General features: G+C 42.5%; 1 protein-coding gene across 2 annotated transcripts in view; it reads left to right on the top strand.

The window, feature by feature from the left end:
* Nucleotides 1–24,835, top strand: part of TTC3 (tetratricopeptide repeat domain 3) — a 185,910-nt gene extending 161,075 nt beyond the window's left edge. For both annotated transcript variants that reach the window (XM_077479912.1, XM_077479911.1), the window contains 6 exons: nt 2,791–2,892; nt 7,172–7,512; nt 8,957–9,098; nt 9,227–9,343; nt 11,332–11,424; nt 15,152–24,835. In XM_077479912.1, the coding sequence (XP_077336038.1) occupies nt 2,791–2,892; nt 7,172–7,512; nt 8,957–9,098; nt 9,227–9,343; nt 11,332–11,424; nt 15,152–15,259 (903 nt within the window). In that variant the 3' untranslated portion in view covers nt 15,260–24,835. The remainder of the gene's footprint in view (nt 1–2,790; nt 2,893–7,171; nt 7,513–8,956; nt 9,099–9,226; nt 9,344–11,331; nt 11,425–15,151) is intronic.
* Nucleotides 24,836–27,163: the final 2,328 nt, after the last annotated feature.

Genomic DNA, 27,163 nt, shown 5'->3' with positions numbered 1-27,163 from the left:
CTGTGTGAAAGACAGAGTGCTTTCACACTGAGGCGATGCGCTGGCAGGATCTTAGAAAAAAAAAAAAGTCCTGCAAGCAGCACGTTTGGAGTGGTGTATACCGCTCCTCCACCACTCCTGCCCATTGATATTAATGGGCACCACTGCCGAAGCGCATGCAATGCGATTTGGCAGCAGTGCTTCATGGGCGCATTTAACCTCTTCCTTGGCCGCTAGCTGGATTATATATGTGCCCCACTAGCAGCCAAATAGCACCGCTAAAATGATGGTAAAGAGCCGCTAAAACTTGCGTTTTGCCATCAACGCCTGCCCGCTCCAGTGTGAAAGCAGTCTTCATAAGTGATACAGAAAATTTCTTACATTTAAACATTTATTAAACAAAACAAACCTCCAATCAGTTTACTTGTATGTATGATTTAGATTTAAAAAAAACAAAAAACCTATATATTAAATAAAAACAGGTAGTCAAAACTTTTGGATGAAAAAAAAAAAATGGGCTAACTTTACTGTTTTTATTTTATTTTTATTTTTTAAATGGTGCATTTTGTTTCCCAAAAAAATGCATTTGAAAGACCTCTGTGCAAATACCGTGTGACATAAAATATTGCAACAACCGCTATTTTATTCCCTAGGATCTCTGCTAAAAAAATATATATAATTTTTGGGGGGTCTAAGTGATTTTCTGGCAGAAAATACAGGATTTTTACTTGTAAGCAACAAGTGTCAAGAAGATTTAGTCTTTAAATGGTTAAACTGAGAACTTCTACACACAGAGATGATTTCATTCATTCAAGTGTAAACATTGTATCATTTTGTTCTTTTCTTGGCAGGCTGCCCAGAGAGGAGGAAAGTGTTTCTATGAGGACTCAGGCAACTTACACTGACTTCTATACAGAAGTCATTTCAAAGTCCCGCTGTAGTTCTAAATCGGCTTTTTATCAGCACAATCGGCCGATGCCGATTATTTAAAAAACGGCAAATATCGGCCGATATATCGGTCGACCTCTACTTATAATCAGTGCAGCCCCATCCGCAGCAATGCCCATCAGTGCCGCCTATCAGTGCCCATCAGCGCTGTATATTGGTGCCACCTGTCAGTGCCCTTCAGCGCTGCATATTAGTCCCGCCTCATTAGTGGCCACCAGTGATGGAGAAAAATTACTTATTTACAAAATTTTATAACGGCTAAATTTTGAAAAGAAAAAAATCCAGTGGTGATTGGATACCACCAAAAGAAAGCTCTATTTGTGGGGAAAAATTTACAAAAATGTCATACGGGTACAGTGTAGCATGACAGCGCAGCTGTCATTCTGAGTGTGACAGCGCTGAAGGCTGAAAATTGGCCTGGGCAGGTAGGGGGTGAAAGTGCCCGGTATTGAAGCTGTTAAAGTACTTTTGAAGTCCATCTGTACAGGTTATTTCCTGTCCCTGTAAAGGCAAAGCTTCTTTTTTTAAGTGTAACGCATTAAGGTTTTTTTTTTACCTTAATGTATTCTTTCCATGAAGATAAAAAGTCTGTCCAGGATCCCCCCCCTCCCACATTATACTTTGATCTCAATCCAGAGCTGTGCTCCAGAGCAGCATCTCCCTCTGCTCTCTTTCCTCACCGGGCAGATTGATGGCCGTGGGAGCCATTGGCTTCTGCTGTCAATCAAATCCTGTGACAAGGGAGCAAAAGGCGGGGCCAAGCCCTGCTGTCTGCGCACATGGACGCAGGCAGCGTGGCTCAGAATTGAGCCCGCACGAGTGCCCCGGAAGGAAGGTGCTTGCTATGGGGGCGCTCGCTGAAGAGGAAGAGTCAGGAGTGCTGTCGTGGGGGGGGGGGGAGGTGGTTGGCCATAACAGGAGGATTGGGGCTGCTCTGTGCAAAACCCTTGCACAGAGTATTTGAGTATAACATGTTTAAAATAAAAAAAGGTTTACAATCACTTTAAATAGAATTTATTTTTGTGTGCCATTAGGGAGATTTCCCTTGCCTTCCTTTCCTGGAGACAGGAGAATTCCACCAAAATGGGGGGAATTTCCGTATCACTTTTTTCCTCTGTTGCAGTTTGTGACACCTGTAAAATTTTGTATTATCATTTGCTATCTCTGTGACAGTGGGTCACCATGACAAATCAGATGAATCTCTCCAGTTGTAATGCACGCAATATCAGCAAAAAACCTGACACGGGTTCTAACCCTTCTCTACTCTTTGAAAAAAAAGTAGGGGGAAATGCATTTTGGCTTTAGATAGAATTGTACTTCTTTTTATTTTGCATATGGTGACTGTAAAGAGATCTCTGGTTTCAACACAGGGTTGTAGATGTCATTATTGAACTTGTAGACAACACGAATAGAGGGGTGGTTCCAAGCTTCAAGATTTACTGATTGTGAAAACTTTTTTTTTTTTTTTCCCTTTTTTTTTTTTTCCTCATGTTCTGATCAACATGTGTGGATAAATTGTGGAAGAGAACTGTAGCAGTGAGGGGTGCAGATGCTATGCAGAGGGCTTCTATGGAGTGGTCTATAAAAGCATCAGAAGCCCAGGAACTCTGCATTTGAACGTATGGGCTTTAAACTGGACCCTGGCCATCGGCCCATGATTCCAGTTCAAGTGGCAGCCTCCACCAATGGAACGGCCGCCATTTTAAAATGGCAGCTGGAATTCCAGTGGTTAAGGGTTCAATAACATTTATCAAATATTTCTAACTTGAGGTTTTTTGTTATTTTTTATAAAATCAGTGGGTTTGATTCTGCTTTAAGTTAACACAGAGAGCTTAACAGTAATGTCAATGTGTGTTTTTCCAGGCTCAGTTTGATGAGAAAATTAACTCCGCCAAAAGTAGTTTGAAGCTAAAGGATCTCTCTGAGACGCCTGTGACCAGTCTCCAGAGCCCACCCAGCGACCATGTAAGTTCATGATGTGTATTATAGAAGTTCCTCTTTTTAAATGGATTTTGGTTGTATAATTTTTATGTTTTAAAGTTTGTAAAGCAAAGTTTAAAAATATATACAATTTATTAGTTCCTTGAAATAGTATTCATACCCCTTGAAATGTGTAACATTTTGTCATGTTAAAACCAAAAACATGTATTTTATTGAGATTTTATGTGATAGACCAACACAAAGTGGCACATAAGTGTGAAGTGGCAGGAAAATGATAAATGGTTTTCCAAATTTTTACAAATATGTGAAAAGTGTGGCGTGCATTTGTATGCAAACCCCCTGAGTCAATACTTTGTAGAACCTCCTTTCACTGCAATTACAGCTGCAAGTCTTTTTTTTTGGGGGGGGGGGGGGATGTCTCTACCAGATTTGCACATCCAGAGAGTGAATTTTTTTGCCCATTCTTCTTTGCAAAATAGCTCAATCTCTGTCAGATTGGATGGAGAGCGTCTGGGAACAGCAATTTTAAAGTCTTGCCACAGATTCTCAATTGGATTTAGGTCTGGACTTTGACTGGGTCATTCTAACGCATGAATATGCTTTGAACTAAACCATTCCATTGTAGCTCTGGCTTTATTTTTAGGGTCGTTGTCCTGCTGGAAGGTGAACCTCCGCCCCAGTCTAAAGTCTTTTGCAGACTCCAACAGGTTTTCTTTTAAGATTGCTCTTTGACTCCATCCATCTTCCCATCAACTCTGACAAGCTTCCCTGACCCTGTTGAAGAAAATGTGGTGTGTTCAGGGTGATGTCCAGTGTTAGTTTTCCGCCACACATAGCGTTTTGCTTTTAGGCCAAAAATTTTAATTTTGGTCCTATCTGACCAGAGCACTTTCTTCCACATGTTTGTTGTGTCCCCCACATGGCTTCTCGCAAACTGTAAATGGGACGACTTATGGATTTCTTTCAACAACGGCTTTCTTCTTTTTACTCTTCCATAAGGGCCAGATTTGTGGAGAGCACGACTAATAGTTGTCTTGTGGACAGATTCCCCCACCTGAGCTGTGGATCTCTGTAGCTCCTCCAGAGTTACCATGGGCCTCTTGGCTGCTTCTCTGATTAATGCTCTCCTTGCCCGGCCTGTCAGTTTAGGTGGACGGCCATGTCTTGGTAGGTTTGCAGTTGTGCCATACTCATTTCCATTTTCAGATGATGGATTGAACAGTGCTCGGGGAGATGTTCAAAGCTTGGGATATAATTTTTTTTTATTATCTAACCCTGCTTTAAACTTCTCAACTTTATCCCTGACCTGTCAGGTGTGTTCGTTGGCCTTCATGATGCGGTTTGTTCACTAAGTTTCTCTAACAAACTCTGAGGGCTTCACAGAACAGCTGTATTTATGCTGAGATTAAATGACACACAGATGGACTCTATTTACTAATTGGGGAACTTCTGAAGGCAATTGGTTCCACTAGATTTTAGTTAGGGGTATTTGAGTAAAGGGGGCTGAATACAAACGCACGTCATACTTTTTAGGTATTTATTTGTAAAACATTTTGAAAACCATTTATTTTTCTTCCACTTCACAATTAAGTGCAACTTTGTGTTGGTTCATCACATAAAATCCCAATAAAATACATTTCTGTTTTTGGTTGTAACATGACAAAATGTGGAAAATTTAAGGGGTATGAAGTTTTTCAAGTCACTGTACAGCGGAGACTGGCGGAGGGAATACAGTGTTCACCTTTCTTTTTTTTTTCTGGTAAGGGCGACACTTTAACTGTGGATTTAGATGGTTGAATAAAGTTTAGCTACATATGTATAAAATATAAGGGAGAATGTATTTGGTACCCTGCTGATTTTGTACATTTGCCCACTGACAAAGAAATGATCAGTCTATAATTATAATGGTAGGTTTATTTTAACAGTGAGAGACAGAACAGCAAAAATATCCAGAAAAACGCATTTCAAAAATGTTATAAATTGATTTGCATTTTAATGACTGAATTAAGTATTTTGATCCCTTATCACTCAGCAAGATTTCTGGCTCCCAGGTGCCTTCTATACGTGTAACAAGCTGAGATTAGGAGCACTCTTAAAGGGACCTGTATAAACGACACCTGTCCACAGAAGCAATTAATCAGATTCCAATCTCTCCTCCATGGCTAAGACCAAAGAGCGAGTTGTCCAAGGAGGGACAAGATTGTAAACCTACACAAGGCTGGGATGGTCTACAAGACACCGCCAAGCATCTTGGTGAGAGGGTGACAACAGTTGGTGGAATCTCCTGTTTACTCGGCAGCGTCTGTAATAGGAAGTCCTGTCTCCTGGGCTGGCATTTGACTTTTTATTAAAGAGGCCGCCAAGTAAACAGAAGATTCTCCTGTATGTAATCTGTCAGCGCTTGTCCCGCCCCATGGTCAGGCTGCACTGATGGCAATGGTAAGGCTGCATTCGTGGCAATTGTAAGGCTGCAGATGCGCACAGATTAGGCTGCATTCATGGGCACTGACCCTTATTTTGTTTCACAGTTGTTTTATTTAAAATGTTTTTTTTTTTTTCCTGAAACTTCCCCCTTAAAGAGAGGGTGCGTGTTGTATGCCTGTGCGCATTATACACCGATTAAATACGGTATATCCAAATAACATACCCAAGCCCATCCTTAGTCCTGAGTGGTGCTCGGGGATTCATTGGGAGCCACAATATATATATATATATATATATATATATATATATATATATATATATATATATATATATATATATATATATATATATATATATATATAATTATCTATCTATATATCATTTTAGAGAGAGAGATATATCTATTACAGTGGTGTAGTGGGTAGAACTTTCACCTAGCAGTAAAAAGGGTCGCTGGTTCAAATCCCAACCACGACACTACCTGCCTGGAGTTTGCATGTTCTCCCTGTGCCTGCGCGGGTTTCCTCCGGGTACTCCGGTTTCCTCCCATGCTCCAAAGACATGCTGGTAGGTTAATTGGCTTCTGTCTAAGTTGTCCCTTGTATATGAATGTGAGTTAGGCACCTTAGATTGTAAGCTCCTTGAGGGTAGGGACAGATGTGAATGTACAATGTATATGTAAAGCGCTGCATAAATTAACAGCGCTACACAAGTACCTTTTAATAATATATACACACAAATAACACACCCAAGCTCATCTCTTCACCACACACAGCCACAAAGGCAAGAGAATTCTTGTTGGGCAGTGTATTAATGCTTGGACGAACACACTTAGACCGAATTTTAATGGTTCAAAGAATGTCAGGCAAAATGGTCGGCCCTCCCGCATGTTCACTTCATCAAAGTCCGGCCCTCTTTGAAAAAAGTTTGGATAGTCCTGGTCTAGACAATCCAAGCATAAGTTCTCCTCTCCCCTCCTCTCCCCTTCTCTCCCTGCAGTCATCTGGGACACATCACAGGTCTCAGATGCTTGCCGGACCATTTAGGATATGGCGTGACTCGTGGATGCGCATTGCACGCCCAGCTGTGAAGCCGCAAGCTGTCACAGCTGGGTGCCCACAATTAAAATGGCAGTGCTGGGCAGAGAAAAGGGAAAGAAACAACGATTCAGGCGGCCACATTGCTGGATTGTGGGACAGGTGAGTGTGTGTTTGTTAAAAGTCAGCAGCTACACATAGAAATGACTGGAGCTCCTCTTTAAGTGTAAGGCTTTGAGTGACTTTGACAAGGGACAAATTGTAATGTCTAGATGACTGGGTCAGAGCACCCCCAAAATGGCAGCTCTCGTGTTACTGGTCTGCAGTGGTCAGGACCTACCAAAAGTGGTTCCGGGAAAGCGAACTGCGACAGGGTAGAGGTCGATCGATATATCGGCCGATATTTGACCTCTGCTTTGATGAATGCTGTCTCCCTCTCGCATTGAGCTTTGACAATGTGTCGCCAATAGAGCAAGAGCATGCCTGTGTGTTGGGGGCGGCGGTATGAGAGGAATGTAACGGGATATACCATACCTCCCACCACACAGGTGCCATGCGGGACGGGGCCACTGAGTGTTAGAGAAATGATCCTTGACTACTGCACAGTAGCAGGTGCTGCACTGTCTTCTTCTCTCTGCCTCCCCCTAGCCAAGTTCCTCTGTGAGCTTGTCCTACACTCCTCTCTTGTCGCCTCTCCTCACCCCTACCGTGTGGTGGAAGGAAAGAACATTGCATAGTCAATGGCCTGCTTAAGCCGTCAAAGATTTGCTTGCACAGCTTGTTTTTTGGTTGTTTAATTAGAATAGGGTTCCTATTTTTAAAGTGATGTTTATGTTTTTCAGGAGCCCCAAATTCAGTCTCCATCTGACCAAACTCGAGTCTCAAGTAGTCCTCCTTCAGGCCTTGTGTGTGCTAAACCTGCCAATTCTGTGCCTGCCAAATCTCCAGGGAAGAAGTCTGCCGCTAGTAAAAAGGTCAAAGCTAAAGAATCGAAGAATGCTCCCCCTGCAGCTAATACTAATACTAAGAACCAACCCCCTGCTGCTTCATCCAAACAGGGGACAGCTGGCCAAGACAGAAAATCACATGCGCAGCCTGAACCAACGTTGCCATCTCCTGCTAAGCCCACATTGTTTGATAAGATCATCCACGAGCTTCATGATATCTTCCCTCGCTATAAGAAGTGAGTACAGGGGCACATAAACTCCATCTGCTGGACAATGTTAGGTAACTGCTTTGTCCACCAGAGGGCAGAACGATTAAATATATTTGAGTACTGCATATTTAAAGCTGATCTCCATCTTTACTGTCACTTTAACCAAGCTCGCCCAAACAAACCATTTCCTACACTAACAAGTTTGCTCGCTGGGGACACTGTGTAAACTGTGCAGCCTGCGCTATATACGGTATACAGCACTGTGTTCCATCTTTGGGATGCAAACTTCCCATCCCAAATCCGTAACAGTGCTGCTCAGCCATTCATAGGCTGCTTTATATTTTTTAAATGAAACAGTGGCGGCCAGACCACAATGGGTGGTAGGGCACTGCCCCCCCCAGCTCGCACCATCTATGTGGCCGTGCACTGCGTGGGGCGCCGGACTAATAGGTTTCTATCAGGTCTGTCACTCACTCGCAGGCACATGACCACATGCTGAGACCCCAATTAGCAAGTTTTTAGAACACTGTGCCCCGAGCCCTCCCACCTTAGTGACGTTCCATCAGCTGCGAATGTGTTCCACCACTACTGACCGGTTCATTGATCTGACAGAACAGCAGAAGCGGACATCTTACTGCACCCAGCTACGTCATTTTAGAGTAATTTTAGCAATAACATGAGCATATATAAATATAGTATATTGACATCTGTGATGCTATTTTGATAAGTTTTGAAAGAAGCTGGATGCCAGCAGTAGGAAGGTGGTGGAGGCCATGTTGGTACACCCCGCACTCCCCAGCGCTAAACCTTTAGGCTTTCAAATCTAAACATCCATAACATAACGGCATAACAGATGTCGGTATACTCTCTTTATCTACGCTCACTTTATTGCTAAAATTACTTTGAAATTCAAGACGTAGCTGGGTGTAGCAAGATGTCTGCTGTCGCTTTCTGACTGCAGGTGTTCTGTCAGTTTAGCAAACCTGATAGCGGTGGTATGCAGAAGACAGAAGCTGCGGCGTCGGACAGTCCAGGGGAGCCTGGCTGGAGGAGGCGCCCCCCACAAAATCCTCCAGCCACCACTGGAATAAACAGAGACCATCCTCTGATTGGCTGTGGTGGAGAGGTGGGTGGGAATAAATTCCTCCATCCACACAAGCAAAGTGAATGAAATTATGTCTAATAAGTGGCACACCTACTGAATTTCAGAGTTCTAGAACTTTGGTTGCAACTTAAAAATGTTTACCATTGAAAGGGATCACATTTAGCAGTTCATTACTTTAGAAAATAAGAAATTAGACATTGGGCACTATTGAAATAAGACCTGAGCACCTGCTAATATGATGTCAGTAAGCCAAACAGACGGGAGCTGCAAACTGAATGTGACTCCTGAGCCACTAGTTACAAGTCTTGTACTCGCAGTAAAAATAAGACCAACCCTCCATGCTTATTTTTGTTTTTCTCCATGCAGGGCTGAGCTCACCGCCTTCATCAAGGACTTTAGAGTTCGAAATAATGGAACTCTGTCTGGGCTCACACATGAAGCTATCGTAAGCAGAGTCACTGAATATATACTGGACGTCCAAGTAAGGAATCCAGCATCGTCATCAGCAGTGAGTAAATTAATTTCCGGTCTTGTTTCTTCTGCTGCTTCGTCTGAGCATTGTGTGGTCACTGATGTCCTCTTGCTCTTTCATTTGTTGGTGTCATCTGCTTATATAGATGTTTTTATCTTGTATAGACCCCGGCTGTATTTAAAGCAGGAGCTGTCATGCCTCAGACACTTTCACCCCAGACCAAGCAGCCATGGAAAGTGGTCAACTTGGCAAACAAGAACAAGTGGCAGAATGATTTGGAGGTATGGACTTACATACTGTATGTGTGAAGAATCCTAGCAAAGTAGCTTAAAGAGGAGCTAAACTGAAGCTGTTTAGGCAAAGGGCAAAAGACTAGTCGCCTACATTGCCGGTGGTAGCCCTATTGTTGCTGTTTCTCCAATACTAACTTACCATGCGATGTGTTTGAAAACAGACATCTTTTTGGAGGCAGAACTTTATCCATTTGAAGACCACAATATGTATATTTACATTGCGCCTTTTTAAGTGGTATACGGGGATGATGCCTGTAGCTTCAGGCCTCATCCTGGTATTTGCTTTTTTTTTCTAGTAAAAGCCATCCTAGTGGCTAATTAGTCGCTGGATTGCTTTTAAAGGTGGCAGGAAGGGTAGTGCCCATCATTGCGCCTCTGGGTTCTCCTTTCCACTGGAGAACCCGGAACTTAAGCCGGCTGGTAGGTCTTTGATCAGCTGTATGGTATAGGAAAGCCTTTTTCAACCAGGGTACCTTTTGAATATCTTCATGGGTGCCTTGGCAAAATCTCTAAAATTTGCCCAAAAGTTGGCTACTATCCAGTGGCTCTGATTGCTCTTGCAGGCATCATCCTGGTACAACCACTTCAAATCAAGTGACGTACCAGTGCGTCGATTGGTGGCAAGTGGTTATAATAAATGTGTGTGTGTGTATATATACACCTGATTGGCTAGCGCTGCCACTCTCTCTCCTCGTCTGAGTCCCGAGAAGCCTCTTCATTTGAACTGTTACTAATTTGTTTTTTGGAGTAAAATTTAGCAACGTTAAAGAGAAATTCCACCTTACCTTAATACGTATATCTAATCTAGAGGTGGACCTATCGGCCGATATTTGCCATTTTTTAATTAATCGGCATCGGCCGATTGTGCTGATAGAAAAGCCGATTACATGTTCAGCGCGACTTGCAAAAGACTTCTGTAATAGAAGTCAATGTAAGTTGCCTGAAGACATCAGTGAAGGACTTTCCTCCTCTCTGGGCAGGCTGCCAAGAAAAGATCAAAGTGATAAAATGTTTCTTCTTCAATGGGCTGAACTCCCTGTGTAGAAGTTCTCAGTTTAAAGCAGTTCTTCACCCTAAAGGGGAAGTTCCGCTAATCTGATCCCTCCCCCCCCTCCGGTGCCACAATCGGCACCTTTCAGGGGGGAGGGGGGGTGCAGTTACCTGGATAATCCAGGTATCTGCACCCACTTCCGGGAAGACCACCGCAGACGCACAAAATTGTCCGATGTGTCCGCCATAATGTCGCAGTCCCGATAAACGCTGATCACTGCCATAAGTAGTAAAAAAATGATTATAATAAAAAATCCATAAAACTATCCCCTATTTTGTACATGCTATACAAATGCACTGATCCCTGTGTAAATGACACTGGCAGTGAAGGGGTTAACCAGGGGGTGGCAATGTAGGGGTTAAGTGTGTCCTAGGGGCGTGCTACTAACTGTGGGGGGCTGGGCTGTGTCACTTGTTGCTAGGCAGAATGGGGAGATGCTGTTTACATCGGCATCTCCCCGTGAGATGATCGTGGGTATCCCCGCGGCGATCGAGTCCGCGGGACCCGCTACCGGACTCACGGGGGTCCCGACTGGCACGCGATCGCAGGGCAACAAATACAAATGGACGTACCTGTACGCCAATTTGCCTGCCCGTGCCATTCTGCCGACGTACATCGGCGTGCACTGGTCGGGAACTGGTTAAAGCAACGCAATGCCAAAGTGCTCTAGTCAGGATGTGGGTAAAATCTTCTGGGGCTGAAGTGGTTTTAAACATTGCTCAGTGTATCTCATGCAATGGGATATGCAAAGACTTGAAACTAGATAAATCTTCCTGGGGATACAGCAAGCAAAATTAAAAAAAAAAAAAATTATAATCGAATTGTTTGAGGGAGGTGGGAGGAGTCCAAGGGGGGGGTGGGAAGGCTTGTTCATGGGTGAAGGTCGATTTTAATTATGTTTTAACTGTTGTATCGCCTCTGACAGTCTTTTAATGAAGACCCCTGTATAATCTGTCATGATGAACTGAAGCAGAATCCTGTGCACAAGCTGGACTGTGGCCACTACTTTCACAAGCATGTAAGTGTCTTTTGTTTGCCTAATTTAAATCCTATTCGTTAATTTCCAAATTTTTCAAATTTCCTAATTTTCGGAAATTGCAAAATGTCGTAAATTCAAAATTTCGGAAATTTTACGTTTCGGAAATTCGAAATTGGGAAATTAGGAAATCCAAAATTCAAAAAATTGGAAATTTCAAAAATTTGGAAATTCAAAAAGAATGAAAATCTGAACATTCAAAAGAATGAAAATCTAAAAATTTGAAAATCTGAAATAACTAATAATATTAAATTATAGGTATTGGAATTTCCTTTCAAATGTGTCTGTTATTACGGCATTATTTCAGATAATTTGTTCAAATGCGTTATTTAAATGAATGGAACATAACGATCTAATAATAATAAAAAATAATAAAACCTTTTTATTATTATTTATTATTAATTTGTAGCATTCCATTTGTTATTTCGGATCATTCGTAACTTCAGATAAATTTGTATTCGTTACGTTCACAAACGGCCAAATTTGAAAGGAAATTCCAATACCTATAATGTAATAGTTACTATTAGTTAGTTTCCAATTTTACTGATTTTCTTTCTTTCTTTTCCAATTTCCGGATTTTCGAAATTCGGAATTAGAAAATTTGGAATTTGAGAATTCAGAAATGTGAAAATCCAAATTTTCGGATTTCCGAATTTCTGAAAAAAAGCAAAAAAAAAACAATTAAACTTTTTTGTCGGTCTAATGATGGTTCCATTCCTTGCCTCTGTACATATTTTCATTGCTGCAGAGTGGATATAGTGGGGTACATAGCAATATCAGAAGATTGTACATTGCTACATTAATTGAAATTATAAGGTTATTGATCCATAACTTAAAGTGTTAACCCAAAAAATAAAAAGCAGATTCTGGTCCCTTGAAGCGGATTACACAGCACAGCGCCGGGGGAAAAAAAAACACATAACTTACCACTTCCTGTATGCCCATGAAAATCAGGGCTCTAATAGAGGGGCTGGCATAGTTTTATATAGATGGGTTAACAAACCCTTCAATTAAAACGGGATGTAGTTTTACCTGTTGTTTTTCTAGTTATATTGGGCATAGATGGCAGCTAAGGCCTCATGCACACGAGACGCAGTTAAACGCGCGTTCAGATGCAGTTGGACAGTTTTTTCAACTGCACCTGAACTCATTCAATGTTATCCTATGTGTCCATGCACACAGTCTCGTTTTTTTCCGTTTATATGCAGTTGCGTTTAATCTCGTTTTTCCAGAAGCAAAAAAATGCGTTCAGAAACAAAAATTTCTGCGTTTCAGACGCAAAACGCGGCTAAACGCGGCACCCGCGTTTAGCCGCGTTTGCGTTTATATGCGTTTTTAAAGGTGACCTTTTTTTTTACATTAAAAATCTCAAAAATGATTGCAAATGATGAAAAACCATTAGAAAAATATTTTAAACAATTGCAATTGCAAGTGGACAATCCACAACTTGTGGCAAGTGACGTGGCAAGTGGACAATCCACAACTTGTGGCAAGTGACGTGGCAAGTGGACAATCCACAACTTGTGGCAAGTGACATGGCAGGTGGCAAGTGATGTGGCAAGTGACGTGGCAGGTGAAGTGGCTAGTGACGTGGAAAGTGGACAATCCACAACTTGTGGCAGGTGACGTGGCAAGTGACCTGGCAGGTGACGCGGCAAGTGACTTGGCAGGTGACGTGGCAAGTGGAAAATCAACAACTTGTGGCAGGTGACTGGCATGTGACGTGGCAAGTGGACAATCCATAACTTGTGGCAGGTGACGTGGCAAGTGACGTGGCAAGTGGACAATCCACTTGTGGCAGGGGACGTGGCAAGTGACGTGGCAAGTGGACAATCCACTTGTGGCAGGTGATGTGGCAAGTGACGTGGCGAGTGGACAATCCATAACTTGTGTCAGGTGACGTGGCAAGTGGACAATCCACAACTTGTGGCAGGTGATGGGGCAAGTGATGTGGCAAGTGGACAATCCACTTGTGGCAGGGGATGTGGCAAGTGACGTGGCGAGTGGACAATCCACAACTTGTGTCAGGTGACGTGGCAAGTGGACAATCCACAACTTGTGGCAGGTGATGTGGCAAGTGATGTGGCAAGTGGACAATCCACTTGTGGCAGGGGACGTGGCAAGGGACGTGGCAAGTGGACAATCCACAACTTGTGACAGGTGATGTGGCTGGTGACGTGGCAAGTGGACAATCCCCATCTTGTGGCAGGTGACGTGGAAAGTGGTGTGGCAAGTGGACAATCCACAACTTGTGGCAGGTGATGTGGCTGGTGATGTGGCTGGTGACGTGGTAAGTGGACAATCCACAACTTGTGGCAGATGGCATGGCAGGTGACATGGAAAGTGGACAATCCACATCTTGTGGCAAGTGACGTGGCAGGTGATGTGGCAAGTGACGTGGCAAGTGGACAATCCACAACTTGTGGCAGGTGACGTGGCAGGTGATGTGGCAAGTGATGTGGCAGGTGATGTGACAAGTGGACAATCCACATCTTGTGGCAAGTGACGTGGCAAGTGACGTGGCAGGTGACGTGGCAGGTGACATGGCAAGTGGACAATCCACATCTCGTGGCAAGTGACGTGGCAGGTGATGTGGCAAGTGACGTGGCAAGTGGACAATCCACAACTTGTGGCAGGTGACGTGGCAGGTGATGTGGCAAGTGACGTGGCAGCTGACGTGGCAAGTGACGTGGCAAGTGGACAATCCAAAACTTGTGGCAGGTGACGTGGCAGGTGACGTGGCAAGTGACGTGGCAAGTGGACAATCCACAGCTTGTGGCAAGTGACGTGGCAAGTGGACAATCCACAACTTGTGGCAGGTGACGTTGCAGGTGACGTGGCAAGTGAACAATCCACAACTTGTGGCAGGTGACGTGGCAAGTGACGTGGCAGGTGAAGTGGCAAGTGACGCGGCAAGTAGACAATCCACAACTTGTGGCAGGTGATGTGGCAAGTGACGTGGCAGGTGATGTGGCAAGTCACGTGGCAAGTGGACAATCCACAACTTGTGGCAGGTGATGTGGCTGGTGACGTGGCAAGTGGACAATCCAAAGGTTGTGGCAGGTGGCATGGCAGATGACGTGGAAAGTGGACAATCCACATCTCGTGGCAAGTGACGTGGCAGGTGATGTGGCAAGTGACGTGGCAGGTGACGTGGCAGGTGATGTGGCAAGTGGACAATCCCCAACTTGTGGCAAGTGACGTGGCAAGTGGACAATCCACAACTTGTGGCAGGTGCCGTGGCAAGTGACACGGCAAATGCAAGTGTACAACTGCTCTCTATGCTGCTGCTGCTCACTCTGATCAAAATAGCAGAAATAGTTTAAAAAAAATGCTTTGAGAGCTTGGGGAGGGTCTACATGATGTTATCTTTATAAACGGGTTTAAACGCAAACGCGTCTAAACGCGTCTAAACGCGGCATGCAAACGCGGCAAAACGCGCGTTTCTAAACGCGCGTTTCAGCTTTTTTTTAACAGAGGTTTCATCTGCGTCTCGTGTGCATGAGGCCTAAGAGACAAAGGTCACCTGCCTCCACCATAATTAATGAAGTTCCATTATAATCGGCCTACACAGAAATATGCTTCAAAGACATCCCTTGATAAGATTATAAAGGTTTAGCTTGAATGTATGATCTAAAAAGAGAAAATAAACACATTTATTTTTTTCTGTACACATTCTCATTGTGATGACTTTTGTCTTCCTTTGCAGTGTATTAAGACGTGGCTGAACACACAGAGCACGTGTCCAACCTGCCGAGAGCATGCTCTGCTACCAGAAGACTTTCCTGTCCTGTGTGGGAGAATGAGGACCGTATAACCACAAAGTACACCCAATAAACCCTGACTTGGACACCGTCTTTCTTCATCTGTACATTGGATCGCGAGAAGGGCGTATCTTGTGATGGCTCCAAGTGCTCTCTTTATTGCCCAGATCTTGCATTTTGCCTTTATCTCGTAATCAGACAGTATTCCTTTTGTGTGCAGGTTTTCTTTTCTCTTTTGTCAATTGGAGGGGGACACGGCTAGGGACCGTAACTTCATTCTACAAGACTGCTTTGTTTCATTTCGTCAGCTCAAAGTACCCATCCTTTTTTTATTTTTATTTTTTTTCAATCTAATCAAACAGTACGGGACACAGGCAAAGTGTTCATAGACCCTGGGTTATAGACCCGTACCTTTTTTAAGTGATTGGACACTGACAAGCTTTCAGGAAAATGCCTACTGGATGTCTGGTAAATTTAAGCCAGATATTGTCGGCCAATGAGCACACATTTTGCATGTTCATTAGGCATACTGGTCTTCCTCTACCATGGTCCGTTCCTTTTTACTTACTAGATGGTAGACATGTGCAGTTAATTTCGTTCCAAATTTAGTTTTTTTTTTCTTTTTATTATTATTTTATTTTTTTTTAACAAAATTCAACAAATTCTGAAAATGTAACAAATTTTTTCAAATATTCAAAATTGCGGAAATTTTGAAATCCAACTATTTGGAAATTCAAAAATCCAGAAATTCAAAAATCTGTAATAACTATTACTAGACTATTAAATTGTAGGTATTGGAATTTCCTTTCAAATTTGCCTGTTAGTGAACATAATGAATACGAATTATCCGAAATAATGAAAGGAATCTTAATGATTGGAATGTAATTAATTACTTTTTATTAGGATTCTTATTTATTCATTACATTCCATTTGTTTAGATGGGTCATTAGTTACTTCAGATAATTCGTAACTTCAGATAAATTCGTATTTATTACGTTCACGAACAGCCAAATTTGAAAAAAAATTCCAATACCTATCATTTAATAGTTATTATTCGTTATTTCAAAATTTCTGATTTTCTTTCTTATTTTTGGATTTTCGAATATTTGAATTTTCAAATATTCAAATTTACGATAGAAAACGAAGACAAACAATTTTTTTCAGCAGTGAACATGTCTACCAGATAGGCCCTGTTCTATCCATAACAAAACCAATAGCGGCCTGGCCCTCTTTGCTCACTGTTTTATTTGTATCACTTTAAGGTGATCCTGTGTCCGCACCATGCACGCTAAATTATTTGCATATTCTGAACAGGTAGTAAAGTACAGAACAAGCTTCCATTCACCTCTGTAGCTATAGGCGCCGTGGGGAAATTAATCTTTGATGTCCATGAATGTTTTTTGCTGTCACAGTAGTCACATGAGCGGAAGCTTGTCCCGCTGGCTACACATCTGTAGTTTGGACTGGGAGCCGTCTGCAACAGCGGTCTTTTTCCTGAGAACAGCAAAAACTTTCAGTACAAAAACATCGGCCGCCCAGCAACATGTGTGCGTCCTGTGGGCCTTAAAGTGATATTCCTATCGCACACGTTCCTGGTATCTGTGGCCCATAAAGTAGTGGGTGCTGCAGCGATTACCAGTTGGGTCCTGGAAACCTCAAATGAGCGCACATATTCACCAGCACACCATGGATCGACAATTTTACGTCCAAAAAGTTTAATGGAGAGAATCGCATCACAAAAGAAAGTGCAAAGTTTCGGAGCCGCGCAGGACCCCTTTGTCAATTATGTGGGCCTTAAAGACCACCCTTTTTCTGCTCATGGATGTGGGGAAGAAAAAGCACGTTTACCATGATTTTCGGATAATTTTCCTGGATCACTGTTGATCAGTGTATTTGTTTGCAAAGCAAAAGAAAAAGTTCAGTACATCTCTGCAATATATACGCATTTCACTATGCCTTTGTCTCTCTCTAAAAAAACGCTGTTGGCACAGAAAAATATCCGTTGATGATAAATCCATTGAGCTCCAACTTTCTGTAGTGAATGTGTTGTGAGAATGAGAAGTTGGGGAAGGTGTTCTGTAGCCCAGCAGGGAAGATCTCAGGGCTAGCAGCGCCAGTGCAGCAGTGGCAGTTATCCACTCAAAAAAGTTTTCTTTGTTGTCCATTGAAGGACACCGGAAGCATCTTCAGTCTTGGGTATTCTGTTGGTGCTGGGGACCCATTCGTCCGATTCTCACCTCCTGATCAACATCCTAGAGCTTTGGGTGAAGATCCTGTCTCTATTAATAAATAAGAAATTAAAAAAAATGGGATCTTGTACTCACTATGCAATCCTTTTCTTGAAGTGCTTTGAGGGACTCCAGTCCCACCCCTCTCTGTTTATGATCATGTTTAATACAAAGCTGAGGCATGTCTAGTAGTAGCAGGAGGGGGTCATCTTGGGCTGTCTTACAGTGTTGGTTTGGCAGTGTCTAATCTTCCTGTAGGTGGCAGTATAATCCAAAGGGTTCCTGTGTCCCTCAGTGGGAGAGAAAGAAATTAGGATCTTTGTACTTTCCATAAAATTATTGAACCTTCAGATTGTACTGCTGCCTACAGGAGGATTGAAGACTAGCATGCAAAACGAAAGGCCAGCTTAGGGCCTCCTACTACCAGCATGCCTCATGTCCCTCAGTGGACTCTAAGAAAATGTCTCATCACAAAAATCCTATTGTACTGCATGTGGTCCTCCTATGGTGCTAACATACACCGATCAGCGGTAACATTTGGACCGCCTACCATAACCTTTTGAAGCATTCACTGGACCTTATGACGGTATGCTGGGGTATCTGGCACCAAGCTGTAAACTGCAAGCTGGGGCCTCCGTGAATCGCACTTGTTTTTTCAAAACATCCCACAGACGTTCAATTGGATTGAAATCTGGAGAATTTGGAGTCTTATTTATTTAAGTCAACACTGCAAACCAATTGTGTTCCTTAAACCATACTTGACTTCATCAGACCAGGCCACCACCTTCGGTTGCTCCGTGGTCCAGTTCTGATGCTCACGTGTCCATTGTAGGAACTTTAGGCTGTGGACACAGGTCAGCATGGCCACCGACTGGTCTGTGGCTACACAGCCCCATACACAACAAACTGCGACGTGCTTTCTGTTCTGATACCTTGATATCCGAACCAAGCATTAACTTTTTCAGCAATTTGAGCTACAGTAGTGCTATTGGATCGGACTACACGGGCTCCCAACATGCACCAATGAGACTTGGCCACTCATGACCCAGTTTTCCTTCCTTGGACCACTTTTGGTCGGTCCTGACCATTGTAGACCGGGAACATCCCACAAGTCCTGCAGTCTTGGCGATGCTCTGACCCAGTCATCTAGCCGTTACAATTTGGCCCTTGTTAGTCGCTCAAATCCTTATGCTTGTTCTGCTTTCAACAGATCAACTTCAGAAACATGTTCACTTGCCTAATATATCCCATCGACTTTCAGATGCCATTGTAATGAGATGATCAATATTCACTTTACTTGTCAGTGGCCGTAATGTTATGACCAGTGTACACTTCAAGGTAGAGTCACTGATTGAAGCCACAGATTAAATGTTGATTGAATAGATATTATTATACAGGATTTATATAGCGCCAACAGTTTGCACAGCATTTTACAACATGAATGGAGACAGTACTGTTACAATACAATTGAATGCAGGAAGGATCAGAGGGCCCTGCTCATTGGAGCTTACAGTCTAGGAGGGGAGGATCAAGTGATGCAAAAGGGTAAAAACTGTGGGGAATGAGTTAAAATAGATTGCAGAACATGGCTCATCTATAACATGCTTTAATTGTCGTTGTTTTAGTTAGACCATTTTTGTTGGTCCAATATTATATTATATTATATATATTATTATATATTATTATATAGTTTTGTGGCATTCATATTTTCCTCCCTATTGGCGTTGCCTAACCAAAAAGATTGAATTTTGTTTAGGGGCACTTGCTGTATGGTTTGCACTTGGCACCACTTTTGTGTTCTTTACCAATGGCTATAGGACACAAGCTGTGCATTAGGAGGAAAGTTGCTGGATAATGGCTTTACCTGCAAGCGTTGTTCCCCCGAGTACCTGGATCAGAAACATGTCTGTGAGGTGGTGGATTGGGGACCCTACATGTGCACATGGGAAAGTAAACCATCTTTGTACAGGAGCTGGATGAACCTCCTATATTATTATTATACAGCAGAGGCCGGCCGATATATCGGCCGATATTTGCAGTTTTTTAATTAATCGGCATCGGCGGATTGAGCTGATAAAAAGGCAGATTTAGAACAGCGCGACTTGGAAATGACTTCTGTAATAGAAAAAAAATTGGCCTAACATATCGGCCCAACAAAAAAAATCGGCATCATATATCGGCCACCATGATTTCTAAATATCGGCATCGGCCAGAGAAAAACCCATATCGTTCGACCTCTATTATACAGTGGAACCTTTGTTTATGAGTAACGCAGTTAGCGAGCGTTTTGAAAGACAGGCAACTTTTTTTCTTTAAATTCTGACTCTGTTTTGAGGGGTGTCTCACAAAACGAGCAGAAGTTAAGCTAATAGGGTGTGCAGTACCGCATTTGTCCAGAGGTGTGGGGACACTCGGAACGGTTCGAAATACTCAGAAAGGCTTGTAAATACTCAGTTTCCCGGTGTTTCCAAGACTTTCTGAGTTCAGCCAAGCAAGCTGTTCCTATTTCTGAGGCTCTACAGCCCCTGCCCCCCGCCCACCTCTGGCCACATGCGGTATTGCATGTAATAGAGAAGTCAATGTGGAACTAATTATCTTTGTTTCCATTGACTTCTATGGGGAAACTCGATTTGATATGCAAGTGCTTTGGATTACAAGCATTCTCCCGAAACACATTATGCTCGTAATCCAAGGTTCCACTGTACAGTATTTATATAGCACCAATGGTTTGCGCAGCGCTTTACAACACAAGGGCAGAAAATACAGTTCTAATAAAATTCAATACAGGAGGAATCGGAGGGGCCTGCTCTTTAGAGCTTACAATCTAGGAGATTATAGAGACCACAGGCTCAGTTCAGTAAACGATCTCAATGGTCGCTGGCCATAATGACGGTTCCCAGGGAGAGCCCATGACCGCTGAACATAGTCACATAGTTGAAAGCAGTAGCAATTGGAGATTCTTAGGGTGACTATTTTCTTTTCCAATTATTATTTTAATTGAAGATTTGAAAAATAAATTTCCAATACTTCTGATCAATAGGGGACTATTTTAATCTTTTAATTTGTAAATTTAGAAACCTGTGCACTGTTTTATTCTGAAACACTTTTGTCTCCCATTCAATTTCAATTTTCTTTTACGTTTTTTCCATTACACCAGAAACACAAGATAATCCAATATATGCCATGCGACCGTTCTATATGGAAGATATTTCCACCTGTTGTTGTTGTGGCTTCATTTATGTAACTGCACCCGTTCACAGGTAGAGTACTTCTGTCACTGTTGTGGCAGTGACACACAGCACAGACTTTTTTTTTTTTTTTTTTTATAGCCCCATTGAGTCCAGACAAATACTGTAGCTGTTGACTTTTAAAATAAGGACACTTACCTGTCCAGGGCGCCCGCAATGTCCTCACCTGAAGCCGACCCATTCCTCCGCTCTGGGTGCAGGCGCCAACATTCTTACTAAAGGGAACAGGAATTGAAGCCTTGCGACTTCACAGCCTGTTTCCTACTGCGCATGCGCGAGTCGTGCTGTGCATTTTGAATGGTCCCTGCTGTCTTCTGGGACCTGTGTGCCTCCCAGAAGGCAGCAGGGGAGGAGAAGGGGCCGGACATTGGGTAGTTCATCACACAAAGTGCGGCTATCCTTCTCCCGGAAGTGGGAGCAGATACCTGGCTTTGACAGGTATCTGCTCCCCCCCTCCCTCCTGAAAGGTGCCAAATGTGACACCGGGGGGGGGGGGGGGGGGGTAACCTGATCTGCGGAAGTTCAATTTTTGGGTGGAACTCAGCTTTAAGTAGTTTAGTCTGAGCTCACTTGTTCCTCTTGCAGGAGACCTCGCACGCACTCACACACACACACGCACACACACACACTGTAACACAGAGGAGTACTTTTTCTATCCTTGGTATGTATTTTACTGATTAAAGTAGAACTACACTGCATCTATCTGAGCACCACAAACACTATTTAATTAATTCTTAATATTCAGAGCAAATTCATTCACCCACCTATCCATCCATGTCTCTATGCTTTATTTTGCTTGTAAATAATTGGCCATCTTGCGTAAGGGCAGAGGATTAAATAATTGGCCGTCAGCCCTTAGCTCAGGCATGCAGGCGGGAGGTATTTTTAAAGAATAATACTGCGCTATCTTAGAAATATTAAACAAAATATTAAACAAAAAGGAGATGCGCTAACCAATGACAGCACTCAAAAATTCAATAAAGTGCAAACAGTGATGTTAAAGTGCCAAAATATATAAATGAGTGAATAAAATAAATATGTACATAAAAAAAATATATATGGTACTAAAGTCAATTATATTAAATATAAATACCTAATTAAAAATAATGGTATCGAACCATGACATTTATGTCTGAAAATAAATAACATAAGCTCAATAAATCAATAATACAATCAATAAATCAATATGTTATTTATTTATATGTGGTTATTATTCACTTTATTATTGATTTATTGAACTTATGTTATTTATTTTCAGACATAAATGTCATGGTTCGATATTATTTTTAATTAGCTATTTATATGTAATATAATTGACTTTAGTACCATATATATTTTTATAAAAAAAATTTATGTACATATTTCATTTACTAATTTCATCACTATTGATTATTATTTTTTATTTTATTCACCCATTTATATATTTTGGCACTTTAACATCACTGTTTGCACTTTTATAAAATTTTTGAGTGCTGTCATTGGTTAGGGCAGCTCCTTTTTGTTTAATAATATGCAGGCGGGAGGGTGTGCTTAGCTGAGAAAACCCTTCCTCCCCTCTTGAAGACTCCTGGGGTGTATGACATAATTTGCCTAGGCACAGAAAGCAGAAAATTGCTGAAGAAATGTGAAAAAAAAGTTTAAAGCAAACAAAAGAGATATACTTTCCTATTATTTTATTTATTTTTTTACTAATACTAGCAGCATGAGGATTAATAATCAATGTTGATTGAGAGAGTTAAGTTCCACTTGATCATTTCCATGATCGTACAATACAGAGCAAAACCGTGAATTGTCAGGAAATGAGTTCTGCTGCTGAACAAGTTCTCATGAGTGAAAGGTAATATTTTGGTTGGAGGGGGGAGAATCTTAGCACCAGCTTATGTTTAAAAACCACTTCATCCCCAGAAGATTTGACTGCTCAATGACCAGGCCATTTTTTAGATTCGGCACTGCGTTACTTTAACTGACAATTGCGCGGTCATGCGACGTTGCACCCAAACAAAATTGACGTCCTTTTTTCCCCACAAATAGAGCTTTCTTTTGGTGGTATTTGATCACTGATGCTTTTTATTTTTTGCACTATAAAAAAAAGTGTCAATTTTGAATATTTTGTACTTTTTGCTATAATAAATATCGCTAATTTTTTCTCCGTTTAGGCCGATATGTATTCTTCTACATATTTTTGGTAATAAAAATAAGCATTTGATTGGTTTGCACAAAAGTTATAGCCTCTACAAAATAGGGGATAGATTTATAGAATTTTCATTATTTTTCAGCGATTCTTATCGGGACTGCAACATTATGGCGGACACATCGGACACTTTTGACACATTTTTAAAAACTATTAACAATTATACGGCGATCAGTGCTATAAAAATGCGCTGATTACTGTGTAAATGTCACTGGCAGGGAAGGGGTTAACACTAGGGTGCAATCGGGCAACAAAGGGAAGACACACGCCAATACAAGCTAGAGAGTGCTGCTCACCTCTAAAAGTGTAAGAAAGAATTGGGAAGTGCTCCCCCAGAAATGGGATTTTTAGGCAGCAGAATTATGGTTCAAGTAAGTGTGTGCGTGTGTGTATATATATATATATATATATATTCGACTATTATATGCACCCAGTATATGCACAAACATGGCACAAACATTTCACATAGTTACCCCAAGATGTATATCCAAACCACAGAGTCGAGAAAGAATTTTAGTCCTGCATGGAGATCCCTTTAAAAGAAACCACCTTCCTTCCTGTGAGGGGATCCCAAGTTGTCCCCCAGCCAGCCAACACTAGGGAGCGATCAAGGGGTTAACTGTGTTCCCTGACTGTGTTCTAACAGTAGGGGGAGGCGACTGACTATAGGAGATGACAGATCATGGTTCCTAGCTATTAGGCTGGATTCACACCTATGCAGTTTTAGTGCTTTTTGCATTTTGCAGATTTGCACTACAGAGCATTTAACATGGTTTCCTATGGAACACGTTCTGTAGTACAAATCTGCAAAATGAAAAAAGCACTAAAACTGCATAGGTGTGAATCCAGCCTTAGGACCTCACGATCTGCCTCTCCTCACAGAACAGGGATGTGTGTGTGTGTTTACTTACACACACACACACACACACACCCACACCCATCCCTATAATGCCTCTCGTGCTTGCTATCGCCTATGTGGCCGGCAGTCATCGCGGCCACGAGCAATGGCACCCCCGCAATACAGCGGGTGCACGCTTGCTATCCTGCTTAAAGAAGCAGACGTACAGCTACAACGGTTCGCGGGATCGTGCCGACCTGCTGCAGTATAATGGCGGCTGGTCGGCAAGTGGTTAAGGAAAACCGTAACCAGTATATAAAATCTCCCACAGCAGATTTCTTTATCCCTGTGGTAAATCAGGAACTGACTCTATAAATGTAAGATTATTGACTTATCTGATCTTAACAATTCTCTTGCCGAGGGCTAGGCCCTTCAACCACATTGTAACAAAATATAATTTTTTCAAATTACGATGTAGGGACATTGAATAACTGTGTGGACTTTGCCTGTTCTCCCTGTGCTTGCATGGGTTTCCTCCGGGTACTCCGGTTTCCTCCCACACTACAAAGATGTGCTGGTAGGTAAATTGGCATTAGTATGTGTATGTATGAATGCTTGATTAGGACCTTAGATTGTAAGCTCGTTGAGGGCAGAGACTGATGTGAATGTGCACTAATTATATATATATATATATATATATATATATATATATGTGTGTGTGTGTGTAAAGTGCTGCAAAAATTGTCTGCGCTATATAGGTACCTGTAATAAATAACTGCAGCAGAGACCTAGGAATGCACACTTGTGCACAGTTCTAGTTCTCAGTCTGATGCTGCTTAATTTGGTCATCTAAAATATCAGGGACCTTTTGATCCTGAAAAAAAAAATAGTTCATTAACTGGACCAAGTTCTGTTTTCTGCCACCTAATCCTTCTACAGTCTGCTCCATACCTGGCTGTGTCAGAGAAGAGTACAAAGCGGATTGCTAGTAGTTTTTATTGTTTAATTTTAAATGTAAAAAAAAAAAATATTTTTATCATTGTGTATAACTTCATTTTCATTCAACTGTGAAAAAAAAAAATTTTTTTTTGCTGTAAAAGAAATAAATCAAATTTTCCTTTTAAGATGTGGTCCTTGCCTTACTGGTTGAGGGGGTGTTTGCAGTTTTACTAAGTCCTTAACTCATCAGGTTACAATGGTACTTAAAGTACTACAGTCACATTCATTGCATTATGTATTAATAAGAGCATTAATTACTGACTTATAACACTGTATTAGTATTGTAATATTATTTTTTTTCCTCCCCGGTAGCTGCTGTGTGTGTTAGCATTTCTTGCTCTTCTTAACAGCCAACAGGGGAAGTAATGCATCATCTTCCTGATAAGTGCAATGCTACATCTCCCAAGATCCCTTGCAGTTCCCCCAATCAATGTACTGGTGTCATATCTGAGCCAGAGTGAAAGAACACGCCCCTCGGTCACCCTTTAACATGTATGTGTTATAGGGAGGGAGCTGGCCACTTGATGTGATCTTTATGGAGACTAGCTATCAGTTGCATGTGTACATTCTTTTAGAGCTGCTTCTGAAATCATAATCAAGTAACTGATCAGCACAGCTAAAATCTGCACCATTTATTGGCCAGCTGGGAGGAACATGCTTGTATAAAGAGATGATGGAGATGTGTTTTCACTGATCACCACTTGCACTTGTAGTTTCTGCTCTGTTTTTAGGGGTGTCTGGCATGTTTTTTTTTTTGCCTCTGAACTCTCCTCCATGTTGGCCTATGTGTCCATTCCCACAAACTTTGAGGAGTTTGGAGGCATAAGCATTCAGGAGCAGTAAAAAGAAAACAAAATAGGTGAAAACATGCAATAACAAATGTAGCGCCAGTAATCCTAATGAGTACACACTATGTGTTTAAATTTAGTTTTTGCTCAAAACTGTAGTAAGTTTTGGGGTTAATTGTGCTAAATTTTACTTTGGCATCAGTTGTTTGGCTGGGCTGTATAGAAGTTCTGCCTGGTCATAGGTGGGGCTGTACACCTGTGGGAGGCTTTAGACCGCAGTCTGGTTGGACGCATTGGGTACCAATCTCTATCTCGGAGCCAATCAGTGGGCACGTTTGTCTTACTGCATAATCCGGCAAAGGGTACTTAAGGTGCCGAATTCACGTGGTTCTGGGTTCCGGTCCAGAAGTTGTTACCGACTCTGTGGTCCTGGTCCTCCTGATCAGCCCCCGGGGGCCCTCATGGCCTGGGGTCCGGGTCCATCCGTTTCCGAGCCTCAGAACTGGCTAGTTTAAGGCGCAGTAACTGGAAGGAGGATTCTAAGATGTTCCGGTGCCGTCTCGGGTTTGGAGAAGCCCAGCAACTCTACACGCGACCAGGGGAGGACTCTTCAGTAAGAGAGCCACACACAAGGCTGGCTGCTCGGTAAGAGCCTGGAAACTGAGCTGCCATGGACATTGATTGAATCCACAATTCTTACAGTATTTCCGGACCGGCTGAAAGATTCTGGTACAGTAAGAAAGGTTCCTACTTCTACCCTTCCAGTTGTAACCTAAGTTTCCAACCAAGTCTGTGTGAGAGACTTTGAAAAAGCTAGAATTACCTGTTGGCTGCTAAACCCAAACTTAAGGATTTATCCAAGTTAGAGTCCAGTTGCGAGCGGCTGTTCCCTGGATTGTGTACAGTGGGAGAGACTTTTATCAAAGTCAGCAGTTCCGAGCACCTGAGCTAAACTTTACCCTGATACCCTCTATTCCCAAGTTAGAGACTGAGTTTTTTTTCAACTGTTTTATGCAAAATAAAAATCCTAACAAGGAATTCAAGTGTCGGTTTCTACAGTTACTGGGTCATCAACCCTGGGAACCCCTAGACAAGGACGACGACAATGAGTGCGAGCTGGTGGAGGTAATCGGTAAGCCCAGAAAAATTCAGCAGCTCCTTCGGGGGTTAGTGCTACACAAATATAGTAGTACCTTGGATTAAGAGCATAATCTATTTCAGAAGTATGCTTGTAAACCAAAAGCACTCCTATATCAAAGCGAGTTTCCCCACGGGAATCAATGGAAACTCGGATAATTAGTTCCATAGTGACTGCTAGTTTATGCAGTACCACATGTGGCCAGAGGTGCGGGGGCACCGGTGTATGCAGTACCACATGTGGCCAGAGGTGCAGGGGCGCCAGTGTAATCAGTACCGCATGTGGCCAGAGGTGCGGGGGTGCTGGTGTATGCAGTACCGTATGTGGCCAGAGGTGCGGGGGGGGGGTGGTGTATGCAGTACCGTATGTGGCCAGAGGTGCGGGAGCGCTGGTGTATGCAGTACCGTATGTGGCCAGATGTGTGGGAGCGCTGGTGTATGCAGTACCGCATGTGGCCAGAGTTGTGGGAGCGCTGGTGTATGCAGTACCGCATGTGGCCAGAGTTGTGGGAGTGCTGGTGTATGCAG

The sequence above is a fragment of the Lithobates pipiens genome, unplaced genomic scaffold (assembly GCF_037356315.1).
Source record: "Lithobates pipiens isolate NorthernLeopardFrog02 unplaced genomic scaffold, aLitPip1_a1.2 Scaffold_16, whole genome shotgun sequence".
Classification (NCBI taxonomy): Eukaryota; Metazoa; Chordata; class Amphibia; order Anura; family Ranidae; genus Lithobates; species Lithobates pipiens.
Note: the sequence above shows the minus strand (reverse complement) of the source record. Positions and strands in the feature narration are given on the sequence as shown.